The 22,360-nt window shown below is 40.7% G+C and overlaps 2 protein-coding genes across 14 annotated transcripts in view; one reads left to right on the top strand and one right to left on the bottom strand.

The window, feature by feature from the left end:
- Nucleotides 1–10,282, bottom strand: part of ptpn13 (protein tyrosine phosphatase non-receptor type 13) — a 46,704-nt gene extending 36,422 nt beyond the window's left edge. For both annotated transcript variants that reach the window (XM_074690101.1, XM_074690100.1), the window contains exons 1-2: nucleotides 9,930–10,282; nucleotides 2,502–2,621 (exon numbers count right to left, since the gene is read on the bottom strand). In XM_074690101.1, the coding sequence (XP_074546202.1) occupies nucleotides 2,502–2,616 (115 nt within the window). In that variant the 5' untranslated portion in view covers nucleotides 2,617–2,621; nucleotides 9,930–10,282. The remainder of the gene's footprint in view (nucleotides 1–2,501; nucleotides 2,622–9,929) is intronic.
- A 4,702-nt stretch (nucleotides 10,283–14,984) lies between these two features.
- Nucleotides 14,985–22,360, top strand: part of mapk10 (mitogen-activated protein kinase 10) — a 40,528-nt gene continuing 33,152 nt past the window's right edge. For 3 of the 12 annotated variants that reach the window (XM_074690039.1, XM_074690042.1, XM_074690032.1), the window contains exon 1: nucleotides 15,026–15,326. Coding sequence is in view for 9 of the 12 variants with exons in the window: in XM_074690032.1 (XP_074546133.1) it covers nucleotides 15,324–15,326 (3 nt within the window). In the remaining 3 variants the exon portion in view is untranslated. Of the gene's footprint in view, nucleotides 15,327–15,951; nucleotides 16,195–22,360 lie in introns of those variants that run through there. The other 9 variants (XM_074690037.1, XM_074690036.1, XM_074690038.1 and 6 more) reach the window with 5 other exon arrangements.

Genomic DNA, 22,360 nt, shown 5'->3' on the forward strand with positions numbered 1-22,360 from the left:
GTACACACAGAGGTGGTGGTTTGCTGTTGGACAATGTGAGACTAAACATGGCATCTGAAAAAAAGTGTCTGAAAAAGTTGCTGAGTCAGTTTGTTCGCCCCTACTTTCAGCGACAGCGTTAACATTTGTTTCATCTGCGCCCTAGAAATAGAATAAGTAAAGAATGACATGCACAAGAAGATCTCTTCTTCCAATATTCGTTCCCTCTTTACAACTGGCCAAAACACGTGTCAGATCTCCCTGAAATGGGCGTTGAAATGGTTGACGTTATTAATCTACTCTTGTGGTAAACATACTTCTCTACATAGCTCAGTGACTCTATAATAGCTGGTTCCAACATCTGCTCTTCAAATTTTCGCTCAGCTCAGCAGTCTAAAACTGTACACACGGGAGGCCGCAATTTACTCAGGAAAGCTGCACAACTGAAGGAAAGAGAAGGACGCGTAACTGCAGAGACCCCGGTGAGACTATCTGAAACACTCAGAGTATCCTCAGCCTTGTGTTTTATCCTCATTAATTTCAGGTCATGTCACAGAAACCTTGGTAGATGGAATTCCAAGAGCATTTTTTTGCACCATCTTGGAGCCGACAATGTGAACTCAGCAGCGTGAAAAGCATTTTTTTGCAGCATAATGATGAGAGGGAATTCCTACAGCATGACTGGGTTGTATGGAAATGAAGCAAGTCAGCAAAACAGGAAGTTGAGGTCAGTCTAGTTTATGCAGAAATGGATCTGAGTAGATGCTTCAAGGAAACATGAAGGAGCCAATAATGAAGCTGTTAAAGCTAACATAATCAGGTGACTTTGGGTGTTGCTTGGGATGAGGCACCAGGAAATGACTCTCTGTTGTTGTTGGGTAGATTTATCTCTCTTTAGCTTCAAAGCCTGTCAAAAAATCTGCAATGCAGTGCTAGTATGCATCTGTGACTAGAGCAGCACAAGCCACAAAAACAGCCATAAAAATTGAGAGTACCCCCAAAACATACTGTGTTAAAGATGCTATGAGGAGGATCTGTTTTGATTGCACTCCTTCGCCACCTTGTGGCTCAGAGTCTTCGTACACTGTCGTAAATTACTTTTAGAGGGGCGTGTGTTTGTTTTGGAATTAAATGGAGATCATGATCAAAACAAATTTTCTTTGTTCAAGACAACTTTTTACTGGACACAGTGCGCCAATGTAAGACTTATCAGTACGTTTATGTAGTGCTACAGTTTTAAATGTGACACCAAGCAAACATTGTAGCAGTCGGCTATATGTTAGCCCGGTGCTCCGACGATCTGTAGGCTAACATGACAACAAGTAAACACTGTCAGTTTGTATGTAGTTAAGTAGCCATTTACATTTAGCACAGCTAGCAGCCCGGTGCTCTAAGGCATGTCCGTAATGTGTAACTTCTGTAAATCCAGGTTAGCTATGTCCAGCCAGTCATCTACCAATCAGAGCTAACGTAACCTCACTCTTCATTTTATTGACTGACTCTCAAGTTTGAACAGACCACTGCTTACTGTGGGTTGGAATCAAAATTATCACAAACAGTTTAGCCCCTGTGTGATAGTTTGGCTTTCTTCTGCTCTTCTGTCCTTTTTCTGTCTGACAGTTAGGCTCCTCATAGAACTCAAGAAATCGGTTTTAGCAGAGGAAAACACAGATCTTATGTGCCGTAAATCAATCTGGTCCTGGTTGACCGGACCTGGAAGCTTAGAAGTAGCAATTTAAAATAACCTGCAACCAGCAATATTCAGGCTGATAATCTCATTTTAAAATGTGGATTACAATCAGGCATATATCTAGGGGCCATTTACGCGACAACAGTTTTAGGCTGAAACGCAAGAGTTTTGTGCGTTTCAGCCTCGCGTTCACACGGAAACTGAGTTTCAGCCGACCTAAAACGCAAACTTTTGAAAACGGGATTTTCTGAAACGCTGCCGACACCGTTGCCGTATAAACAGTAAGGCAGCGTTTTTAGTGGTAACACTGACGCCACACTCTGCCTCTCTCCCGGGCATACAACAGGGCAACAGTACCATTGTTACGATCATTGCAAACTACCATGTTGTGCTTGTGCTGCTCAATCTGCTGACTGGCCTTTAACAAAATGTGCATCTGTTACTCCACTTTTTAACTTAGTATTCCCCAATACACCAGATAATAAGCTCAACTCTACTTTGGTGGAGATCTCCCAAAAGCTGCTTCTAGACAAGACTTTTATAGCACCACCTACAGGCCTGGCATGCTTACTACAGCATTTTCAGTCCATCAGCATTTCAGCGTTAACGCAGATTTTTTTCACTGCGTTTTAGCGTTTTCAGATGAAACATTGTCGTGTAAACGGGGCCCTAGAAGGAAGCCTTTTTCAGCCCCTTCCAATACCCATGAGTCTTACAATGCAGATGCTACAGGGAGGGGTGGACATTATAGAGATTTGGGATCAAGTGCAGATCACAGGACTAAATAAAATCCAATCATACTACATTAAAAGTTGATGTGACCTGTCCTTACCTTTGTGGAACAGTTCTTGGAGGCTCTCAGCACTCTGGCTGAGCACAGCCCACACCTCCTCCTCCTGGAGTGGACCTCCTCGAACCTCCAACGCTTCTGCCAGAGACACGTGCATCTTCCCTGTGCAGAGAGGTAAAAAGGAAAAACTGATTTACTCCAGAGCATTAACACAGAACGAGTTGTGACATGTTTTTTCATAAATGAACTGAGACACAAGGGTCATGTCAGGCCAAGTCAGCTGTACTTCATATCTGCTCAGTTCCTAAGGTGGAAATACACTCCTCTCTTTTTAAAAATCAAGATGCTGTGTTGGTATCTAAAGGTAAAAGTAAATGTTGCTTTTCTTTTTCAATCCATTTAAAGGTTCAATCCTGTTTGGCTCCACTTCCTACGTGTCCTGACTGGCCTGTCAGTCTAACATAAAAGCACTAAGCTCATGTCACCGTATTACAACCATGCACTGATGCACTTAACCCTGATTCACATCCACAGCTTTAGCTCTCCCATGCTTTAGGGCAAACCCCCCATGTCTTGTAAATGTTCGTCTTCTTATCCTCAACGAGTGAGGGGTTGGTGTTAGCAGGATCCACACACACGTAAACACACCCTGCTTGACTCGGGCTGTATTCAACAAAGTTATAGTTTATTACTTGGAGTTTAGACAAGCTTCAAAGCATCTGAAAAATCAAAACAGCAGCTTGTGTGTTCAGCCTCAGTGTTTCCTTATTACATGTCATAAAACAGCTGGGATAACGCCAACCTAAGACGTTAATGGAAGGCAGCGATACTGCAAACTCTGCCTTTTTTGTAGTGTAAAAATATTTGAAAACATAAGATGGGACGATAGACCACACTGGTGCTTTTGAAGTTCTTTGGACTTAGAGCCCACATGGACCACAGCAGGCATCAGACTGTACAGAATCACTTGACATCAAGGGTGGTTTTGCAAGATTTCTTTTTGTCTTTATGATTTAATTCGACATCACATAGGTTTTAGGATGTTTACTCAGCTGTAGTCGGCTTCAGGCAAAAGAGAACGTCAAATTTTATTGGGATTTTGTGGAAAACACCAGTCGCACTGGGCCTTGAATTGGAAAATGATACATGCTGCTATCATGTCTGACCTACTGAAACCCCAGCTCCTGTGATCTGATGACTAATCTTCCAAATCTAGCCATGACATGATGCAAATGAGAGAAAAGCAGGTAACTCCAGTTTGGAACACTGAATCACCCGTGGGGCATTTTGTGGACTTCTTGCTGAGATGAAAAATAAGTTTGAGACTTCATTTCATTGGTGGAGTGGTGTAGAGATCAATGTGACTGAGGCTTTATATTAAAAAAACTTAAAAAAAAACATTTTTTATTATACTTAACACAAAAAACTCAACCAAAGCTGGTGTTGTCGAACAACCAATCCTCATTTTGCATTCTCAAGAAGAAAACCTGTAACTACTCTGTTTCTCAAAAGCCAACAACCATGAACATTTTAAGATAACGCACATCTGCTTTAAGAGACAAAGGGTTCTGTTCTCATCCTCCTAACCCCAACCCTCCTTACAATGAGAGAGGAAATGTAAAGGATTCACAGCACACAATGCTCTCGACAGGGCTGAGGATATAAAGCAGTCCAAGTGAAAAGAAAGCTCAGAAAGAGACCATTTCTCCCTGAATAGGACAAGTTAGGATAAGATTGATAGTCCTCAGAGCGTGAAATACAGTGATTTAAGGTCGTCTGTCTGCCTTACTCTACAATCTGCCTCAAATTAGCTGTCTGTTGAGGTTTCGCTGCCCAACCAGACGTGATATAGCAGAAAAGTCCCTGAAACCTTTGTTGAAAAAGGAGTGAGTCACCCCAGAAATGGAGTCCACACACTGAGAGACATTTTTATCCTGCTTCACTCTTTTTTTTCTGCTCCATCATCAAGACTTAGAAGAATAAATTTTGTCAGGTATCCAGCTATATCTAAAACTGATGGGCAGTAATGGTGGATTATGACAAGAGACAGTTTTTTTTTAACCAAAACCAGAAATATACGATTTATTTTTGAAATAATTTTGTTCCTAAGTCTATAATTTCAGTTGTTTGATCACAACTCACACCATTTTACAAATAAAAAAGAAGTGTGGAATTCACTAGAATCACAGCTAATTTCTCACACGAGACCAACCTTACAAAACTCATGTCAGGAAAATTATCAAAGCACAAAAAGTAAGGCAATTGGTGTTTCTTAGATTATTAATTTGGCTTTTGTTAATAAATCTCAAACTGTTGTAAACAAGTGGCAACCTCCGGTCTAAAAATATGAGACAATGCGGAAGTGCTAAAATCTGCTGTTTCTCGAGTGTCCGCTTGAGAGAAGCTGTTTTCACAGCAGAAATCAACCTATTTACAGCCCGGTCCAAAATGTCTTGTTTGAAATTGTCGCTAGTTTCCCTTCTGTATTGGTGTAAATATTTTTCTATCTCAGCAGTTTAGAGAATATTAAGGTTGCAAGTTCGTCCAATCAGAGGCACAGCTCAGCTCACGTGACTGACGGGTCTCTATCACTTCGAATATGGCCACGATAGCAGATTTTCTTCAAAAGTCTGTTTCAGAAACAGATGGGTGATGCCGGGGAACCTCCGTCCATAAATCATACAGTCTATGGTTGTAAATCTTGATTATTCCAATTTTTAATGGTGGCACATTTGTAAGGAACATGCATTTGTGGGATGAGCAGCAGAGCTGAGTATGTGGGTAGCGCCCAATAAAAATGTCCCAATTCTTCTCTGTCGATACCAAACAGCGATTTATAATCAGAGATAAAGTTGTGCTTAGGCTGTCTGGTAAAACCACAGCCTGTATAATACGTGGATGCAGTCTTCGTGACATCACCATTCCATTTCTGATAAAGTGTTTTGAAGCAAATTGTTGGCAGCGGCCTAGTTGGAAACAAGGCGGGCTCTGAACCTCTATACATACCGTCTGTCAGTCAGGTGAGCTGTGCCCCTGACTGGGCAAACTCATGATCATAATATCTACTTAAATGCTGAGTTAGAAAAATACTTACCTACCGTACAGTGTGCACAGTTAGAGAAATTAGCTATTCAGGTTGAACTCATACTTTGTACCCCGATGTAAACATTTCTGCTATTAAGATTGTCTTTTCTGGCTTGGTGTGCATGTGGTTTTTGGTCATTTTGGAGTCAGCCTCAAACAGACACTCAAAGAACCAGAGTTTTTGGCTTTTTCACTGTGCCTCAGATTTTTAGACCAGAGATTGCTGGTTGGGTTTAACTTGTATACAACCACTCATAGGTAGGGATGGGTACCTTTAACATTGGAAACGATACAGTACTGATGCCTGATGGCAATCGGTACCGGTGCTCAACGGTACCAATTTTCAGTACTTTTTTGTTTTTATGTGGTAAAAATATCAATTTGTTTAACAATTAAATATAACTATATATTTTCAATTTAACATATTTACCCTTCAATATATAACCTTGTAATGCTGTGTTCATGTCCAGCATGGAAAATTGCCTACTCTTCCACTTCCTCACAGTCACAAGGATGTGTTTAGGTACCTAAACATGGTACCTTTTGGTTTTAGGTGGAGGTACCCGGTACTTTTGACAGAATTCGGTCGGTACCTATAAAAGTACCTCATTCGGTACTCATCCCTACTCATAGGCATGTGGATGTTAACGTACAAGGAGTACCAAAGGATGTGAATCGTAGCTTTGCTATACTCAATGGACCAATGTGACAATTACCTGCAGTCTCTGCAGTCACGTGTTAAGCCATCCTGCAAAGTTTTAATTGTCTTACGGGCACTTTCCAATCTTTGGACCTGTGGGTTCATCAGAATATACACTGTTTCTGTGTAGAAAATGTGAAAATGAGGGAACATGAGTATTCTGAAAAGGAATTTGAGATATGTCAAACAACCCTACATCTTTCCAACTTCTGTTCTTGGATCCATAAAGGGGAAATTTTGAGCGGACTGACCATCCAACCGCTGAAAAGTTTCAGTTTTGTCTTAATGAGCTTCTAAATTTTAGAATTGCATTTAACCAAACAAAAATGTAGCTCAATTAGGTCAGCTCCTCTCATTAGTATGCAGCTTCATTTCTGAAAGTAATATGTAAAACAACATCCTCACTGTGAATCCCAGTTTGTAGAGGGGAGTTAATGAGTAAGCATGTCACAGGCCTAAATGTTTATGCAGGAATGCAGGTTAGCCATTCTGGTCAATGGGAGGCGTGAAGGCCTGGGCAAAGTGGGTTACTACCCATCTTGCTCATTACCCATGAGAATGGGGAGAGCGGGTGCTGTGAAGACTGATTGTTTTGTGGCCCTTGTTATTTCAACAGAGACCTACAGTGGAATGTTTTTTATCCGCACTGAGGCTGCTGTGCGGGCCAGCTCCTCTCACATTGGACTATGGTCCCGCTCATTATTGAGGGGGCTTAGGAGGCAGCGGCCCAAAACAGCCAGAGCAGACAGCCTTCACCACTTCAACTCTTTTTCTTTTTCAAACAGTGGGGATGTTTGTTCCCAGGTATTCCCACACTGTAGCTGGAAAGAAAAACCCTAAACAAAGCTTAGCGTGCTGCTGCTGCTGCTGAGTGTTTGAAAGTCTTGGCCTCAGTCACAAGAACTTAAAGAAAATAATCCTGGAAACGTGATAGTGCTCCTTACTCTGCACTTAAGAGAAGCTTTTCCTTTCCTCCCACCTTCCTGTCAGTGACACAGCTACAACTCATGAAATGGATTTAAAAACAATCCCCTGAAAATTGCACTGCGGCTGGGTGAGCCATGCTGAAAAATAGCAGAATTTCTGTTTCAGCTTCTGTCTTTGAGTGCTCATCCCTTTCCATTACAGAGACCATGAAAATCAGAAAACATGCATCTTTCTGATCTTTCTCTTTCATCCTAAGTCTTCTAACACTCCAGGAGCTGCACACTCAAAGTAATCACCCAAAAAAACAGTCTAACTGTTGCATTGCCAGAATCAGAGCTCGTAACATAAGATATAAGAAGGAATTTGTTCATATCCTCCAAACATCAGAACTGTGGTCTCAGCTGGCAAACACATTTGGAACAGAAGCCGGCTGAGAGGAGGCACTGTGCGCCAACAATGGGGTGAAAATCTTCCTGAAGTCATCCATGCCAGGAAAAATCAACAACAAACTCTGAGTGAACCTCTATTCCCAGAATCATGAGCAGCCTGCGAGCTCTCAGCTCAAATCGAAAACACTCTAAAGGAAGGAAGGTCTGGATCAGGACCTCTTTTGAAGCAACATGGCAGATGATGTAAGAATTGATGTTTTTTTTGCTTTTTTTTCAAAAAGGACACAGAAAACCAAAGCCAGATTCTGTGGTATTACCCTGATAAACTGGGTACAAGCCCATGATGCATAAGTCCTGAGTAGAAAGCTTAAATTTCACAGCTGTGTTTTTTTAAAGCCACAAGCAAAGAAAACAGTAGCGGGAATTCAGCAAAGACAGTGACTCACCTAAACGGGGAACACCCAACGGTTTTTATTCTAGCTCGCTTACAATTATGTCCATCAGGCAGCATGCTCTCCAAGATTATCCAACAGTGTGTGAAACATTATGCTTATGGACGCAACACTGTGACAGCACTTTGTGGATTCATTTTTCTATCCAATAAGCCACCCTAGGTGTTTGGGTTTTGTTTTTCAGCTCAGTCAGGGTCAGAAAACACAGCCATGACTATTCCATGATTATCAGTCCAGTTGTGGACCAATGGCCCTCACTTTTCATTTCAGTCTCCACCTCATCCGCTCCATTTCTGTTAATCACAGGGTTGCTATGAGCACCGTGACATGCAGAGCAAGGTTTTGCAAAACCTCAGGCCCCCCCCAACCCTCTGTCGAACACACATAAACCCAACCCACTGACGATTTTCCCAATTTTTTTCTGTGTTGATGCGCTCACCATTGCCAGCATAACCACTTTGGATGGGGGTGTATCTTGCTCAATCACAGACAGCTCACCAACCTTCCTGTTTAGTCTTGAGAGAAATATTCAGAGCTGTCATGACCTTTGACTCCAAGTTAACTTAAGTGCTGTTCTATGGTAATGAAGGGGGAGGGCAGGGGCGGACCATAACTTTGTGGACTGAGGTGGCCAAACTGAGGCACTAACTTATGCAGGAATGGCAGGAAGTTTGGGGTACACACTCATGCAGTCACACATGACTGAACAGTATTCATTTATGCTTTATATTTCAACATGTGCACATTGCCAACAGAAGTACTATGGAAGTACAATAGTTTGTCAAGCTACGTGAGGGGGGTTAACCACCAAAAAATACTTTTTTTTAACAGAATAACACCACTGCAACGGATGGTAAACAAATCCCAGCTTCATGGGGAAACTGTGAGTGGATGGAAGACATCAGCAAGTGGACAGATGTTTGGGGTTTCAACACACAAGTCAGTCATTACTTTTAACTAAATTATCCATATTATAGGACCTGAGTCTTAATAAAGGAGCCAGAAAACTATCTTCAAATACAGATCTACAACAAGAATAATATGAAAATGACTTTTATTGTGGGATGGATAATTAGAATATTCAATAGTCTGGTTAAATACCTTAGTTCAACTTAGAACATGAAATCTGACTCTCCATATTGAGTCCTTGTGTCATATCTAGTCACAACCTCAGTATGAAACCAACTTTTTCATGAACTACACGAATGAAAAACTGGTTTTAGAACATCAGCAGTTAAAGAATTTATTTGCGGTCAAACATAACCTAAGGTTGGATACTGAAAACACATTTAACAACATCCAGCTACAGAGATTGCTGGTGGTGTAAAGTGTGACCCTGTTAACTGGTGACAGTCAGCCGGCAATTACAGATATATTTGGCTGAAGTTGCTGGTTAGCATGCTTACATTTAACTCCATATCACCTGTTTCTCTGTAAGGTCAAAATCCTGTCAGAAGTTGTTAGAAGATGACTCGATGCGGCCAGGGACATCCCTGGCCACCCCCTGGATCCCACCCTGCAAAAGCCCTGTTGCAAACTCCATAGGTCCTGCAGTCCAACCTGATACCAAACTTAATGCTGAATGTGACAAAATTCTGCCTAGTTTCTCAGTGCACTTTGACGCAATCAACTATCTTGACTAAGTGTTACCTAGAACATTGTCCCCAAACTAAAATACAACTGAGATGACAATTTTCATATTAAGTAGGTGCAGTATGGTTGTGAAGTTAGAGTTGGGACCGACACACTATGTAACCAGCGTGAAAAAGCCACTTAGCATCTTTGACAACGCTGCGAAGATAAAAGAAACGTCGGCGTTCGAGCACAGGAGACAATTCATTGCAACCGTTACATCTAAGCTCGTGAACTACGACACGATAAAGTTTTTCAACTTGAAACATCTAAAAATGTAACTTACCAGAAGAGAAGAGCTACAAAACTACTTTCAATGGATATATTCGCTCTCCAACAAGGCTACGAGTTCGCACACAAACGGGACAAGAGGCCATCCCATCCACAAAGCAACATCTTGGGTTGAATTCGCGGCGAGGCACGCAGGCAGGCAAAGGTAAGTAACAGGTCCCACACTTAAAATCCACCACACTGGAGTCAACGCTTCCCGAGCTTAAAGGGTTCAAAAATAATATTTAGGGAAAAAATGGTTCTCCCGAAACTGCTAAAAAGTTGTGTTTGATGCTCACTGAGCAGTGCTGGGCTCTTCTCAAGCGCAGCCCAGTCACCATTACTGCTGAGGAGCAGAGTAACCCCTCCTTTAGCCTAGCTAGCGTGGGCTGACTGGGAGTAACCAGACACCTTACTGACGCCGGCCATTGGCTCTGCGCGAGGGGGGACTGTCATTTAATCGTCTCTATGGCAACGAACACAACTGGGAGTAAAATGTACAGTGAGCTCGGATACCTGAGGTAGAGTCAAGTTTGTTACACTACCTCTATGGGCATAATAAGCCCTTCTGTGCTTATTTGAGTCAAACTAAGTCAGATTTTCTCCCGGTTGTGAATTACCTTGTGTATCACCTGATTCTCCTATAGCTTCTTGGACCATGTGAGGATGATGAGGCATTTTGCAAATTCGATCAAAATCAAGCTTTTTCCATACTTGCACAGTCTCCTACAACATCAAAGTTTTCTGAAACTCTGTAAAGTAGTCAGGAAGCAATTCACAGCTGAGTACTTCCTTCCTTTGGTTCACTTCAAAGCGGCCTCATTTCGGCTATGTTTTGCGCCATCTAGTGGATGTTAGTCATCATTACATGTTACTCGAGGTGTTTCTGCTTTTCATTAAACTTTTAAGGCAATATTTTTTTTAACAGGATATATACTTATGTAATAAAAAAATAGGGAAATAAAACAGGCAGGGATACATAGCACCAGATGTTTGATGAAAGAAAGTGCAAGCAGTATATAAAACATTCAGCTACAAGAAAATAAATACAAATATATCAAATTTAGAGCAGCTGTTTTGCGACATAATTTTGTCCTTTTGAAGATAAAGCTTTCTTTTCTAAATGTAGTCGAAAACAAATGCTTCTGATTTCAAGTGTGTTCACACATCCAAAGAAAATGACAGTCTCTCAAAACATTCTTCTTGAAATGTATCAACAGTGTTTTTTTTAAGGGTTACAATGGCTAATTTGATAATCAAATTTGATTTTGATTTTGATACTGAGTCAAATGTCTGTGAATCATGTCATCTTCACGCTGGACTCTATCAGTGATAAAAGGCGTGATTTCTATCACCATCCACAGGCTGGGTTGATAAGCCCTCATTACCTGATAAACACCAGTTTCTCCCATCCACTGGTGGTTTCAGACATAGTAAATAGTGAAATTACTGTCAATTTTCTTGTGAATCTATATTTTTGGCTTTTTAGATTACAGAACCATCAATATTAATTTCAGTGTGTTTTGAAACCAGATAAGAACTCCTCAGTGGAGTTCAAAACCCAACCCAAAACTGAGGTTTTAAGGTTTAGTTGTGTAATTAAGATCTAAAATCTCATTTTTTTTTGTTCATGTGTTATTTTGTCCTTTTGTGCACACTGTGGTTGTCTCAAAACTTTAAAAGGAATTAAATGAGTTTTTTTTTCAGAGTTGAGTTATTTCTAATTATCTCCTGAGATGGCTCAGGGCTCTGTTTTCATTAGATAGCGAGGTCCTGGTAGTGACTGGCATTCCACTGTAACACAGGGTCAGTTCAATTCATGGTGTTACTTCTTCAACGAGGAGACTCTAATGGAATGCAAGGACTATTTTTATTGCCTCCCCCTCTTCTCCAAGACAGGGCATGAAAGAAGGAGAGGATTATGCTGAGTTATTGTGTATAGGTGAAGGTCCATCTGTGGTGTAAGAGCAGACGGAATTTCCCCACTAATCACCCGGGCATCCTTTTTTTATTTTTATTTCAGCAAGCCAGACAGTTTCCAGAGAGGTCTGTTAGCCCTGTTTCTCCTCTCACTCAAAGCTTTTGATCACCAAACATCACCTGAAGCAAAAAGGCCCCATCAGAGCTATCAAAAGATGCCTCAAAACCAAGGGGTCCTGCATAGATTTGGGACTCTCCTTCCGTTTCTTACAGCACTACCCTTAATTCCTTCTCATCAGAGTTGGTCTGAGCCCTGAAGGTGATCTGCTCTGAAGCCTTGAAAGAGTGCTCAGGAAGTCTTGAAAATGTGGGGCACCTGGTGGATTGAAGGCATGTGATTTGCTGACTGCAGACTTTAGCCTTTGGGTCCATCTGGGAAGCATTAAAAGTGAACTGGAGGTGATTTTACCTGCCTTTGAAATGGGCTCTTTGGTCCACATCAGGGTAAATTGAAAACGTGCTAAGTCTGATACAAATCCACAAGAAACTAATAGTAGTAATAACAGTAGTAGTCATAAACAGCTCTGGTAAATTCCACCTTTTTCCTCTTATGCTTCTGTACAAGTGTCGAAGTACAGCTCTCCTATGTGTATGAAAGCTTGGAAGTACAGGTATCCTCCCACTGTGATGTAAGTGTTGCTGAATTTAACCCAGAAGCATGCAAGGTTAGCTGACTTATCTAACAACTAGCTATCCAGTTTTTCAAGTCACTTATCTCACTGGAACATCAGTCTGCAGTGAATCAGAACAAGGCAGCAACTTCCTGTTCTGATTTTCTGTAAGGTTTCCTGCTTCCCATACTGGAATTGGCACAATAGCTTTATATCAACCATAGTCACAATGCAAGTACTGAAAACAGAAAACCAGTTTTACAACCAATAATAACCAACATGGTAGTCTACGTCATGATTATGGGTAAACTTTTTGATTCATTGCATAAGTAGCCATGTAATTAGCAAGACAATGAACACTTGGCAGGTTATTAAAGGGGATTATTACTCAGCTGGACTGAATGCTTGAGTCTGATGGTTCAAACCACATAACAATGGTAATTTATTCTCAATAGCAAAAATGACACCAAGGTTGTGCTGGGTAACAAAGACTCCTGTTTTGCACCGCCTTTAAACCTTTTCTCAGGTAGAACTCTCTGTAATAATAATAATAATAATAATAATAATAATAATAATAATAATAATAATAATAATAATAATAATGATAATAATAATAATAATAATAATAATAATAATAAGATGATGATAATAATAATAATAATAATAATAATAATAATAATAATAATAATAATAGTTCATTGAAAGGTGCATTTCAAAGCACTCAAGGTCGTCTTACGACACAAATCTCTGCACAATCATGTCACAATGGCAGATCTGAGAAGAACTGAATCCCGATCTTCTCTGTTCAAAGGCATTGGTGCTTCTCAAGCTCAGCCACAGTGTGATCCCAACCCACCTCAGAGTGACAATTCCATGCAGCTTTTGCCCTCCCAGCGCTGGTTTCTGTGGGTTTGAGAGAACCTCTGGCAGGTGGTCCAGTGCTGTCTGAACACATTTTCTGCTAAGTCAGGTGTGTGTCTGGGTTTATTACTGCTGATCTGAGCCAACCTGGGACTTCATAGCATTCCTAGTGGTCTTGGCTTGAGGGTTTAACAATTGCAAACTTGGCTGGAGGTTTATCGCCGTGAGGCAGAGAAACACTGAGTAGAAATATTAATGTCTGGAACGACTAAAGGTTACTGATGCTTTGACATGTAAACTTTTGCCTCAAAGATGCAGCAAAGCACACTCACAAGGTTTTAAAATCAAATTTAAAGACCCCTTGATAACTATTGTATAAGTTCCCTAGTGTTTTCTGTGCATTTCTTTGATGTCTTGTTTTAAAGTGTGTTTTATTTTTTTGTTTGTGTGTTTTTTTTCCCTACACTTTGAATTTATGTAAAACACTTTGATGGAAAGCTCTCTATAAACAAGTTGTGGTTATAATTATAACAGAAAAAGAGCAGTATTATTATCACAGTGCTGGTGTTGTTTGTAAGTGCTGTATTCTAACCAGAAGTTGGCGGAGACCAGAGCAAAGCTAAAAGGCAGTGAACACTTACCCTTTATTTGACAGAACCCCATTATTAAAGAATATGTATGCCTCTAAGACACAATTTCCAATTATTATGGTATAATCTGCATTTGGTATGATGGACTTGGACTTGCCGAGTAGTTGTACACACTGCAGTGTAAGAGTTGAAAATAAATTTATCATAACAAATCAATCCTATTTCAAAACACATGGCATACGGTATCTTTTTTTTTCTTTTGCAAAAATACAGTCCCCACTCCTCCCACTATAACACCAGTGATGTTCGTTAGAGATAAAGGGTAACAAGTGCACTGACAGTCATGAGAGCAATCTCAAATATAGAAAATATGACAAAATATGACAGTTAAGAAGAAAATCAAAACAAGCATGCTCTTTAAGTCATATCATTATCACATTTAACAAAAATGCCTGTTTCTACGTGATAAAATTTATCAAACTGAATTTTTTATCGCACACAATTGATTTTACTATGATGAAAAAACCTAACTTGTGATCTTGTGGTAAGTTGCATTGAAAAATAGCTGCATCCACTGCTGCTATCAAAAATCAAACAGGTAAAATGTATCATTAAAGCCGAATTTCCATCAAATCTGTTAGTAAAAATATTTTTATTTCATCATCTCCTCTCCTCCACTTTCTTGAACTATGGCTAAAATGTCTCATGTACACTGACCAAACAAAATAATTCACCGTTTCATTATTGTAGCCTCATTAAAAAAAGAACAATGTTTGAGGGGTACAGATCGATCTGGAGAGCTCTGTTGGCACCTTTCAGGGAAACAGTTCAAAGCACTAACAGCCGCCTCCATCTTCTCATTGAGCTTCATGATCACACTGGCGGGACAGCACAGAAGGGGATCAGAGAGATGCTGCCACAGCCCCTCCTAACCAGAGACCCAGCCTCCTCCATGTGATCTCTCTCTGCCCCGGCTTTGACGTCAGACGTGCTCCTGTGCAGTCGCTATGGCAACATATTTCCCTATACCCCCTCTTCCTCCTCCCTCATCTCCCTCCCTCCCTCTCTCCCTCTCTCTCTCTGCTCTCCACAATGGTACAGCCAGCATCTTGCAGCACAATGGTTGCAAGGTGGTGGTGAGCTCGGGGAAGAGTGATTCAGCATCAGTAAGCCTTGCGTCCACCTCTGCTTTTGTTATTTCTTTCTCCAGCGCCTAGTATTTCTCGCCTTGTCCCACTTTCCTCCTTCGCCGTCTTTGTGTATATAGCGTCTAGATGAGGCTTTCGGGTATGGTCAACGCACTGTTTGGCGTCAGGATGTTTTGAAAAGGACTGTCACCGGACTGGGATCGTCATCAGCTGGCACGGAATGGTAAGGGCCGGGTTGGGTTTGTTTAATATGGGGGGGCTATGCTGCCTGGAGGGTGGAGTGATGAATATTGATTGGTAGGGAAGGTTAATGAAGTCCACCAGCGATGCCTCGGTGGGAAAGGGACAGCGACATTAAAAAAAAGAAAAAAAAAATCAACCCCATCGTGATGCATTCAGGGCCTCGGATGTTGTTTTATAACAACTAGCATCACTGTGTGGGGATTTCATTGTGGCGTCAATCTTGACCTGACAAAATGTTATGCATCCACTTTTCATCTCCATCCTGCAAATTATTGAGTATAAAATCATTTTGAAAAACATCACAAATATGTTATTCCAGAAATGCAGTCTTTCTTCTTTAATACCCAGGTGTAAAAACCACAACATCTTGCAATAACCATCATATCCACTAATATGAACCAGTCATAAAGCAATGTTACATGTAACTGTTGGGAAGCACGCAATGCATTTTTGATAAGAGGTGCCACACACTGCTGCAAATGGATGATGCTCCTCGAAACACAAGCCTCAACACGGGCCACACAGCTTCAGTAGGCCTGCATGCAGAGTTTGTCCATCCTCCCCCTCAGAAGTCAGCTGCGCACCTTGTGCATTATGCAGACCATCACTACTTCAGCAGGGATGTGGGGCCACCATCGCATCCTTCACAAGTGCTGTAAGAAGCAGACAATCAGGCAGAATTAAGGTTTATTTAGAGATTAGATAGGTAGGTTTCCTGATTTATATGAATTTGTGCAAGATACTGAGGATTTGTGAGGAGATCATAACGCAGAGAGGATGGGATCTTCACTACAGGCTGCATTCTGTTTAGGACACCTGGATTAAAAGAGATGAAGCTACAGAGGAAGGTAATTGCTTAATCTGTTTTAGCAGGGAATTCTTCTGCTAATGCATTATTAGGAAGTCCTGGCTTTTGATTCAAATAAAGAAAGAGACCAGAGGTGTTGGAAAGGTATCAAATTGAGCTTTCAGTGATCACGGAGAACTAATTTGTCCTGTTTATGCTCTCAGGCTTCAGGTTATTGCTCATGCTTGTTTGGCGCATGCCGATGGTCCTAGGCTAATTACTGTTTTGCAGTGCTGTGGACTCAGTGGAGGTTTAAAGGTGTCACAACAAACTCTTCATGTTCAGGAGAAAAGGAGAGAAAGGTTTTAGCGCTGTGACCTTGGCTGCTGAATAATTCAGGAGCAGGCTTCCATGCCTGTGAAAGTGCTGCAGGGAACACGCTTAACAATTAAACAAAGCCTTTTATGGTTATCCTGCAGTGTCTGAAAAGAGTGAGAAGAGAAAAAGGTTCATTTTACCTTGTTATCATCATCAGCATTTGGGAAATATTTAACCCTGGTGGCACTTCTGTTGAATTCCTAAAGTAGCTTCAGTTTCCAAACCAATCTGTTTTATTTGAGGTAGTAGACACTGCAGGATACTCACTGATATTGATTTTGAGGTAGACAGCTTGTTTGTCCACTGGAAAATCATCACTGGGAACTGCCAACAGCAGACAAACGTTATCTTCTAATAGATGATGGTAGCATTTTAATTCCATTTTTTACTGACTTCAGAGCATCAGTGTACTAATCCTGAGTTATGCAACAAAATAAAGCAGTGTTTCAGGATGAGATCATGGTTGGATTGCAGGCACGATTAATTAACTAAGTAAAGAACAAGAGCTGAAGCTAAAGATATTTTTTAGTATCAATCAATCAGCTGATTTATTTTTGCCTGGACCATTAATTTACTTTGTGATAGGACACAAAGAGTGATAAAAAAAACACAGTATAGTCCATACATGTGAGTATTTTAATTGGTGCTGCCAACAGTTCAAAACTATGTATTCTTACTATGGCACTGTGGAAAAAGTGAAAACAACACAAAAGGCAGCAGATATTAATTTAAGCTTCAACAAGTGACAGTCACTCCAATTGGAAGATTGAAATGTGCATCCAATGAGAAAATGACAGCAATGGCAGGCATGTCGTCAGTCTGTTAAAATAAATGGACCAACAGTAGTGCCAAGGGTAAACATGGTTGAAAGTTGTGTTTTGAATGTGAAAACAGATTGTTGTTATATTGTGAGAAACAAGATATACAAGGGATATTTATCTGGGCCATTAACTGCATGTTTTGTGCCTGCGGTGGCTAGTTTTTATACAAAACCAATGTAACTTTTGTTACACATTAACAATAAGGACAAGTGAGATGTTTTTTTAAGGCTGTGGATGCTGCTAATGCAGAAACTACAGTCATTGGACGCAGGCCATAAAAGTGCTAAGCTTTATGGAAACAAATAAGAAATCGCAAACTTCTTCCTTAAGTCAGGATTGCTGGAGCAAAGAAAAAAGAGAGTTGTACTACAAAAAGTGCAACCAGATCAATTAACACTGGCCATCAACCCACCTAAATATCCTCATCAGTCTTTTGGCTGCCAAACTTCTCGTTAGGATTATATGGAAGGTCAAAGTAGTCGTTAAAAGAGGACAACTGTGAAACAATGGCACAGTCTATCACCGCACTGTCACCCTGACTCCTGGGTGTAATACTGTGTTCTTAATTATTTCTCTTACTTTTAGCAGTTTTAGCTGTAATGTGTTCACAGATTAAACAAATTAAGGAGTCGTGTAATGATTTGTAACTGGAAGGAAAAGAAAAAAGAGAAGACAAATAACTCTGAAAAATAAGTGTTTGATGAGAAAATCAGGTCATCCTGCAGCACATTAATGAAGGTCTGCTAAATGTTTGTGAGTAGAAAATTGGGCTAAAAAACTAAGGAATATTGAGACACTGATAAAGATTTGGATCTTATTAATGATCACGTTTCTGGTATTTATATAAACTATGGTATATTCTATTGAGTTTGACAAAAAAATATGCCTCTGAGTTTTTTGTTGTAGCTGTTCATATGGATTTACATCTAATCCTGGACTACATTTAGATCCAAACTGACAGCTTTTTGTGCTGACACCATTCCATGCCACACTCAGCAGTTTTACATTGTCAATGTTATCCCACAAACTTGTAATAAATGAAATACTAGCTGCAAAAAGTTGATTGGCCCCACCAAAATGCGCCTGTAGACTGAGATGTAAAGTTATATAATTGGATTTGATCTAACAAATATGCAGCTTTTATTTGCAGATAGCTGAGTGCAAGACTTTAAGCTGCGTTAGCTTCAGTCCCAATCTGTTCACGGCACATCTGTGGAGAGAATTACGGATCAGTGGGGTTCAGACATTGGAGAAACTCAGCCATCAAAGGATTTCAAATCCAGATTTAATATAAAACTGGAAATCTGCCTGTTATTTGTTCATTTTCTTTGACTATATGAAAAATTAGAGGTTTGTGTTGAAGTGTTAGTACATCAGGTACAAGCTGTGTTAAAAATCTACTTCAACCAAAGGCCTTCTTTTCAGCAGCTGTCTGTTTCTGACCCACAGTAACCATGGCATCAGAATAATCTCTCTGATCATGTCATTTGAAATCTATTTGTCATGTATTGTGAAGATTATTTCACTGCAGGCAAAGTGATTTCTAAACCTGCTTCAGCCGTGCTCTCTATGAACTTTCAGGTTCAGTAAGAAAAGCTGTAAGTCATATGATTGTGGTCATGCACCTGCCAAAGCTGTACATGTTGCTACCATGCGGCTGATCAAAAAACTGCAGCGTAAGCGCTCTTTCTGCTAACATGTCCGTTGTTTACTTGAAGGAAATCAGGGGGAGACGATGGAGCAGAGCAAGGATGAGTGTGTTTTCAGCTCTAAAGAAACAGATCGATAAACGCCAGCGAACATTCGGATTCTCACAGCTTGTAGCTGAGCTCAGGAGCCCGTGCTGTCTTGTTTTCCTGGCTGGGTCTGCAGTTTGAAGTGCTTCCCTTCCCCTCCCCTGAGCCCGTATGGGAAGCTGTGCTGCGTTTGGCTCAGGCTGCACAGCAAATCGCAAGGCAAGGCAAGGCTGCGTACTGCGGGAGAGGCTGGGGCTGCTGAACCAAGCAGCTCTCACAATGGAGCTCAGAGGGAGGGGGAGGGGAAGGACGGTTGCAGAGAAGCTGGGAGCCTGGGAGCAGGAATGGTGGGAGCAAGGGAGGGACAAAAGAGAGAAAGAGAGAAAGGCAGGAAAAGGAGAACGCAGGCTCATATCAGGAAGAAGAATGAAGGAGAGAATGAAGACTTATGGAGGATGCTGTGGCGTGCATGTGACATTTACAAAATGTGTGTAAGCCTGAAAGCATGACAAAAGAAAGACAAATGATGGGAGGGAAGGAAGCAAAGATGGGTTTAACAGGAAACAATAACACTGGACTGTTCTAGGCGTTGTATTTACAAAAGTTCATTGTGCAAGCATAACAGTCAATCCACCTCTCTGAGGTAGACATAAGCTAAACTGAGCTAAAGCTGTGAATGTACAGGAGAGTAACACACACATCCCTGGCATGTCTCACAGAGGAGTTGTGTGGCAGATACTCATATAAGAGATACCACCAAGCTCAAGCTGTATCAGGTATAGGCTAGCACATTAATCAGTGCACCTTGCAGATACTATAACTTAACAACCATGCAAGAAATTGACTGGTCCCTCATGAAATAGCAGCCAAAAGGAAAAGAAAAGAACTGTATAATTGTAAATTTAAACTCTCCCTGGAAAATATCCAGTGACAAGTCCTTCATAGCGGTTTCCATACACTCTCAAAGCCATCAATGCTGGAGTCTCCTTCACTTTAATGTCCCACTCTGATGAGATGACCTATAGCCCAAGACATCCACATATATTCAGACACCTAGACATTCGTCCCTTCATCTCAGAGACATTTCTACTTGACATGGTGTGACATGTCCCTTGGCTGCATGTCTTAAACAAGTTATGAAACAGGGTCTCGTGACTCTTGGGAAATATCTCATATCCTGTTCTTTAATAAAAATGTGTAGGTTTAAAGCTGTTGGACTAAGAAAAGCCACTCATACCTGAGCTGAGAAACCTCTCACCTTTGCTTTATTAAGCTTGCCTGCCAGATATGGGAAGAGATCAGAAAATGAAAATTAGCATCAGAAGTTGGCATATGAGAAGTTTTCATTTTATAGCTGCTGTTGTTAGTCTGTTTAATAGGACTTAGTCATGTGAGTATAGAGATAGGCATGTTTTTGTGTTCAAATATTCTAATTTGAAGGACACTTTTTAGTCATAAAGTAGCTTCTTGTTCTTCAGTGTTTATTATTTCTTGATATAGGCATGTTCTTATTCATCACTGACAAATGTTTGGCTTTAAACTGCAAAAATGTAATCATAAAAGATATCACAGGTGTCTCCATTGGCAGTAATGTTGACTCTGTTGTTGTGTGCCAGTGAGCCAGCATGTACAAAGCTTTATCACAGCATGTCATTGCAGGAAAACCACGGGTGGAAAGAATTACAGACCTTTATTGTGTGCATCCTAGAAAACGTATGTAATTAACATTACCTTTAGTATGCGCTGAGAAGATTCAAGGCATGTCTGATAAACAATAACACTAATTTGGCTCCCTGAACTCATATTTTGAGACATTTGCGAGGAGCTATACACATGTCTATTATGGCTCGAGGTCCATTTCCATACAGCCCCCAGCTTTCATCTTACAACATACTAATCATGACACTGAAAGGTATCATATTCTACATTATGTGTACATTTGGTCTGTGAATAGGCTACTTGTATAAAACTAAAGCTCTGTACATTCAGCAGGAACTGAAGAGCTACAGCTGACGTGTTGAAATTAATGTTTTTTATCTTGATCTGAAAATGGAGGTAAAGATAAATTTATGAAATGTTGCATAAAAGACAAAAAATAATGCAGAAAAGTTGTCTAGAATGCAGGAAAAGAAAAATTTGGGAATTTGAAGGTCAAAGTAGTCTGAAAATGAAAACATTCCTGATAAAATCCAGATCCTGATCCTGACATAAAAAATCCTGACATATTTCCCCCCATACTGCCCCCTAATGGAGAAACTTTTCCTTGAGAAGCAGAGTTTGATGATGTTTATGAAGCATGTTACAATACAGGAAACTGATCACTTATCGTCTGGTATCAAGAAACGGACAGGTGAGCTATGGTTTCATAAGTTGTGATGATGGCACAAATGAATCTTTGGGAAAATTAAATGGAGCATTCATGTGTTACTTTTCAATGACAGGAGGAGGTCATTTTTACACAATGTAGCCCTCTTTGAAAAAAGGCTGGACACACCTGCTCCAACAGAAGGGGCTCTGATCTGCAAGCTGTCCCAACAAAGACTGAGTTGCACCTTGCCTGGCCTAGCGCAATAAACTATAAAGTAAAATAGACCCAAAAGAATCCCACGGCAGACTGACCTGCATTAATAGCCACTGCTGTACGATGGTGGCTTCCCAGAGTCTGCAAAGTGATCACTGGTTTGCTGGAGGCGTTGTTGTGCCCATGAGGGCGGATGTAACTGAATGGCCTGAATCTAAACACCAAGGACCAGCCACAACTGCAGAGCACACACACACTCCATGCACGCTCACTCCAGCACATTTCAGTATACGCAAGGCCAGCACTGGAGATTAATGGTGTGCTGTATCAGTGAAATGCATCTACACATTCTGGATGATCAAAGCTCTTCTCTGTCTGTCTGTTTCTTGGTAGTACTTTAGAGTTCCTTTGTCATCTCATTAGTGAATTATCCTTTTGTAATTTACACATGTAGTTTTTCAGCTTTAGTGTGATGCTTAGTCACTGAGTGGGGTGCGGAACGTTCAGCTGCTTTAACTGAGGATCTAAAATTCTAACTTGCTCATTGTTCTTTCCTTATAGTTCACAACTGTGTGTTAATCACAAAAGTCCTAAATTGATTTATTCTGCCCAGATTCATCAATCATGACTCGCAGCCAGACGTGGTTCAGTAATTACATGTTGGAGTAGGCTGAACTGGAGTGTACTCATGTGTCTCCACTAGTCTGGCCTGGAATTGTTTTGTCACAGGCTCTTAATTTTCTTTCTTCTTTGTGCGTACACAGGATGTTT

This window comes from Halichoeres trimaculatus, unplaced genomic scaffold (assembly GCF_033239565.1).
Source record: "Halichoeres trimaculatus isolate MK-OKI-2021-1 unplaced genomic scaffold, fHalTri1.1 fHalTri1_scaffold_16, whole genome shotgun sequence".
Classification (NCBI taxonomy): domain Eukaryota; kingdom Metazoa; phylum Chordata; class Actinopteri; order Labriformes; family Labridae; genus Halichoeres; species Halichoeres trimaculatus.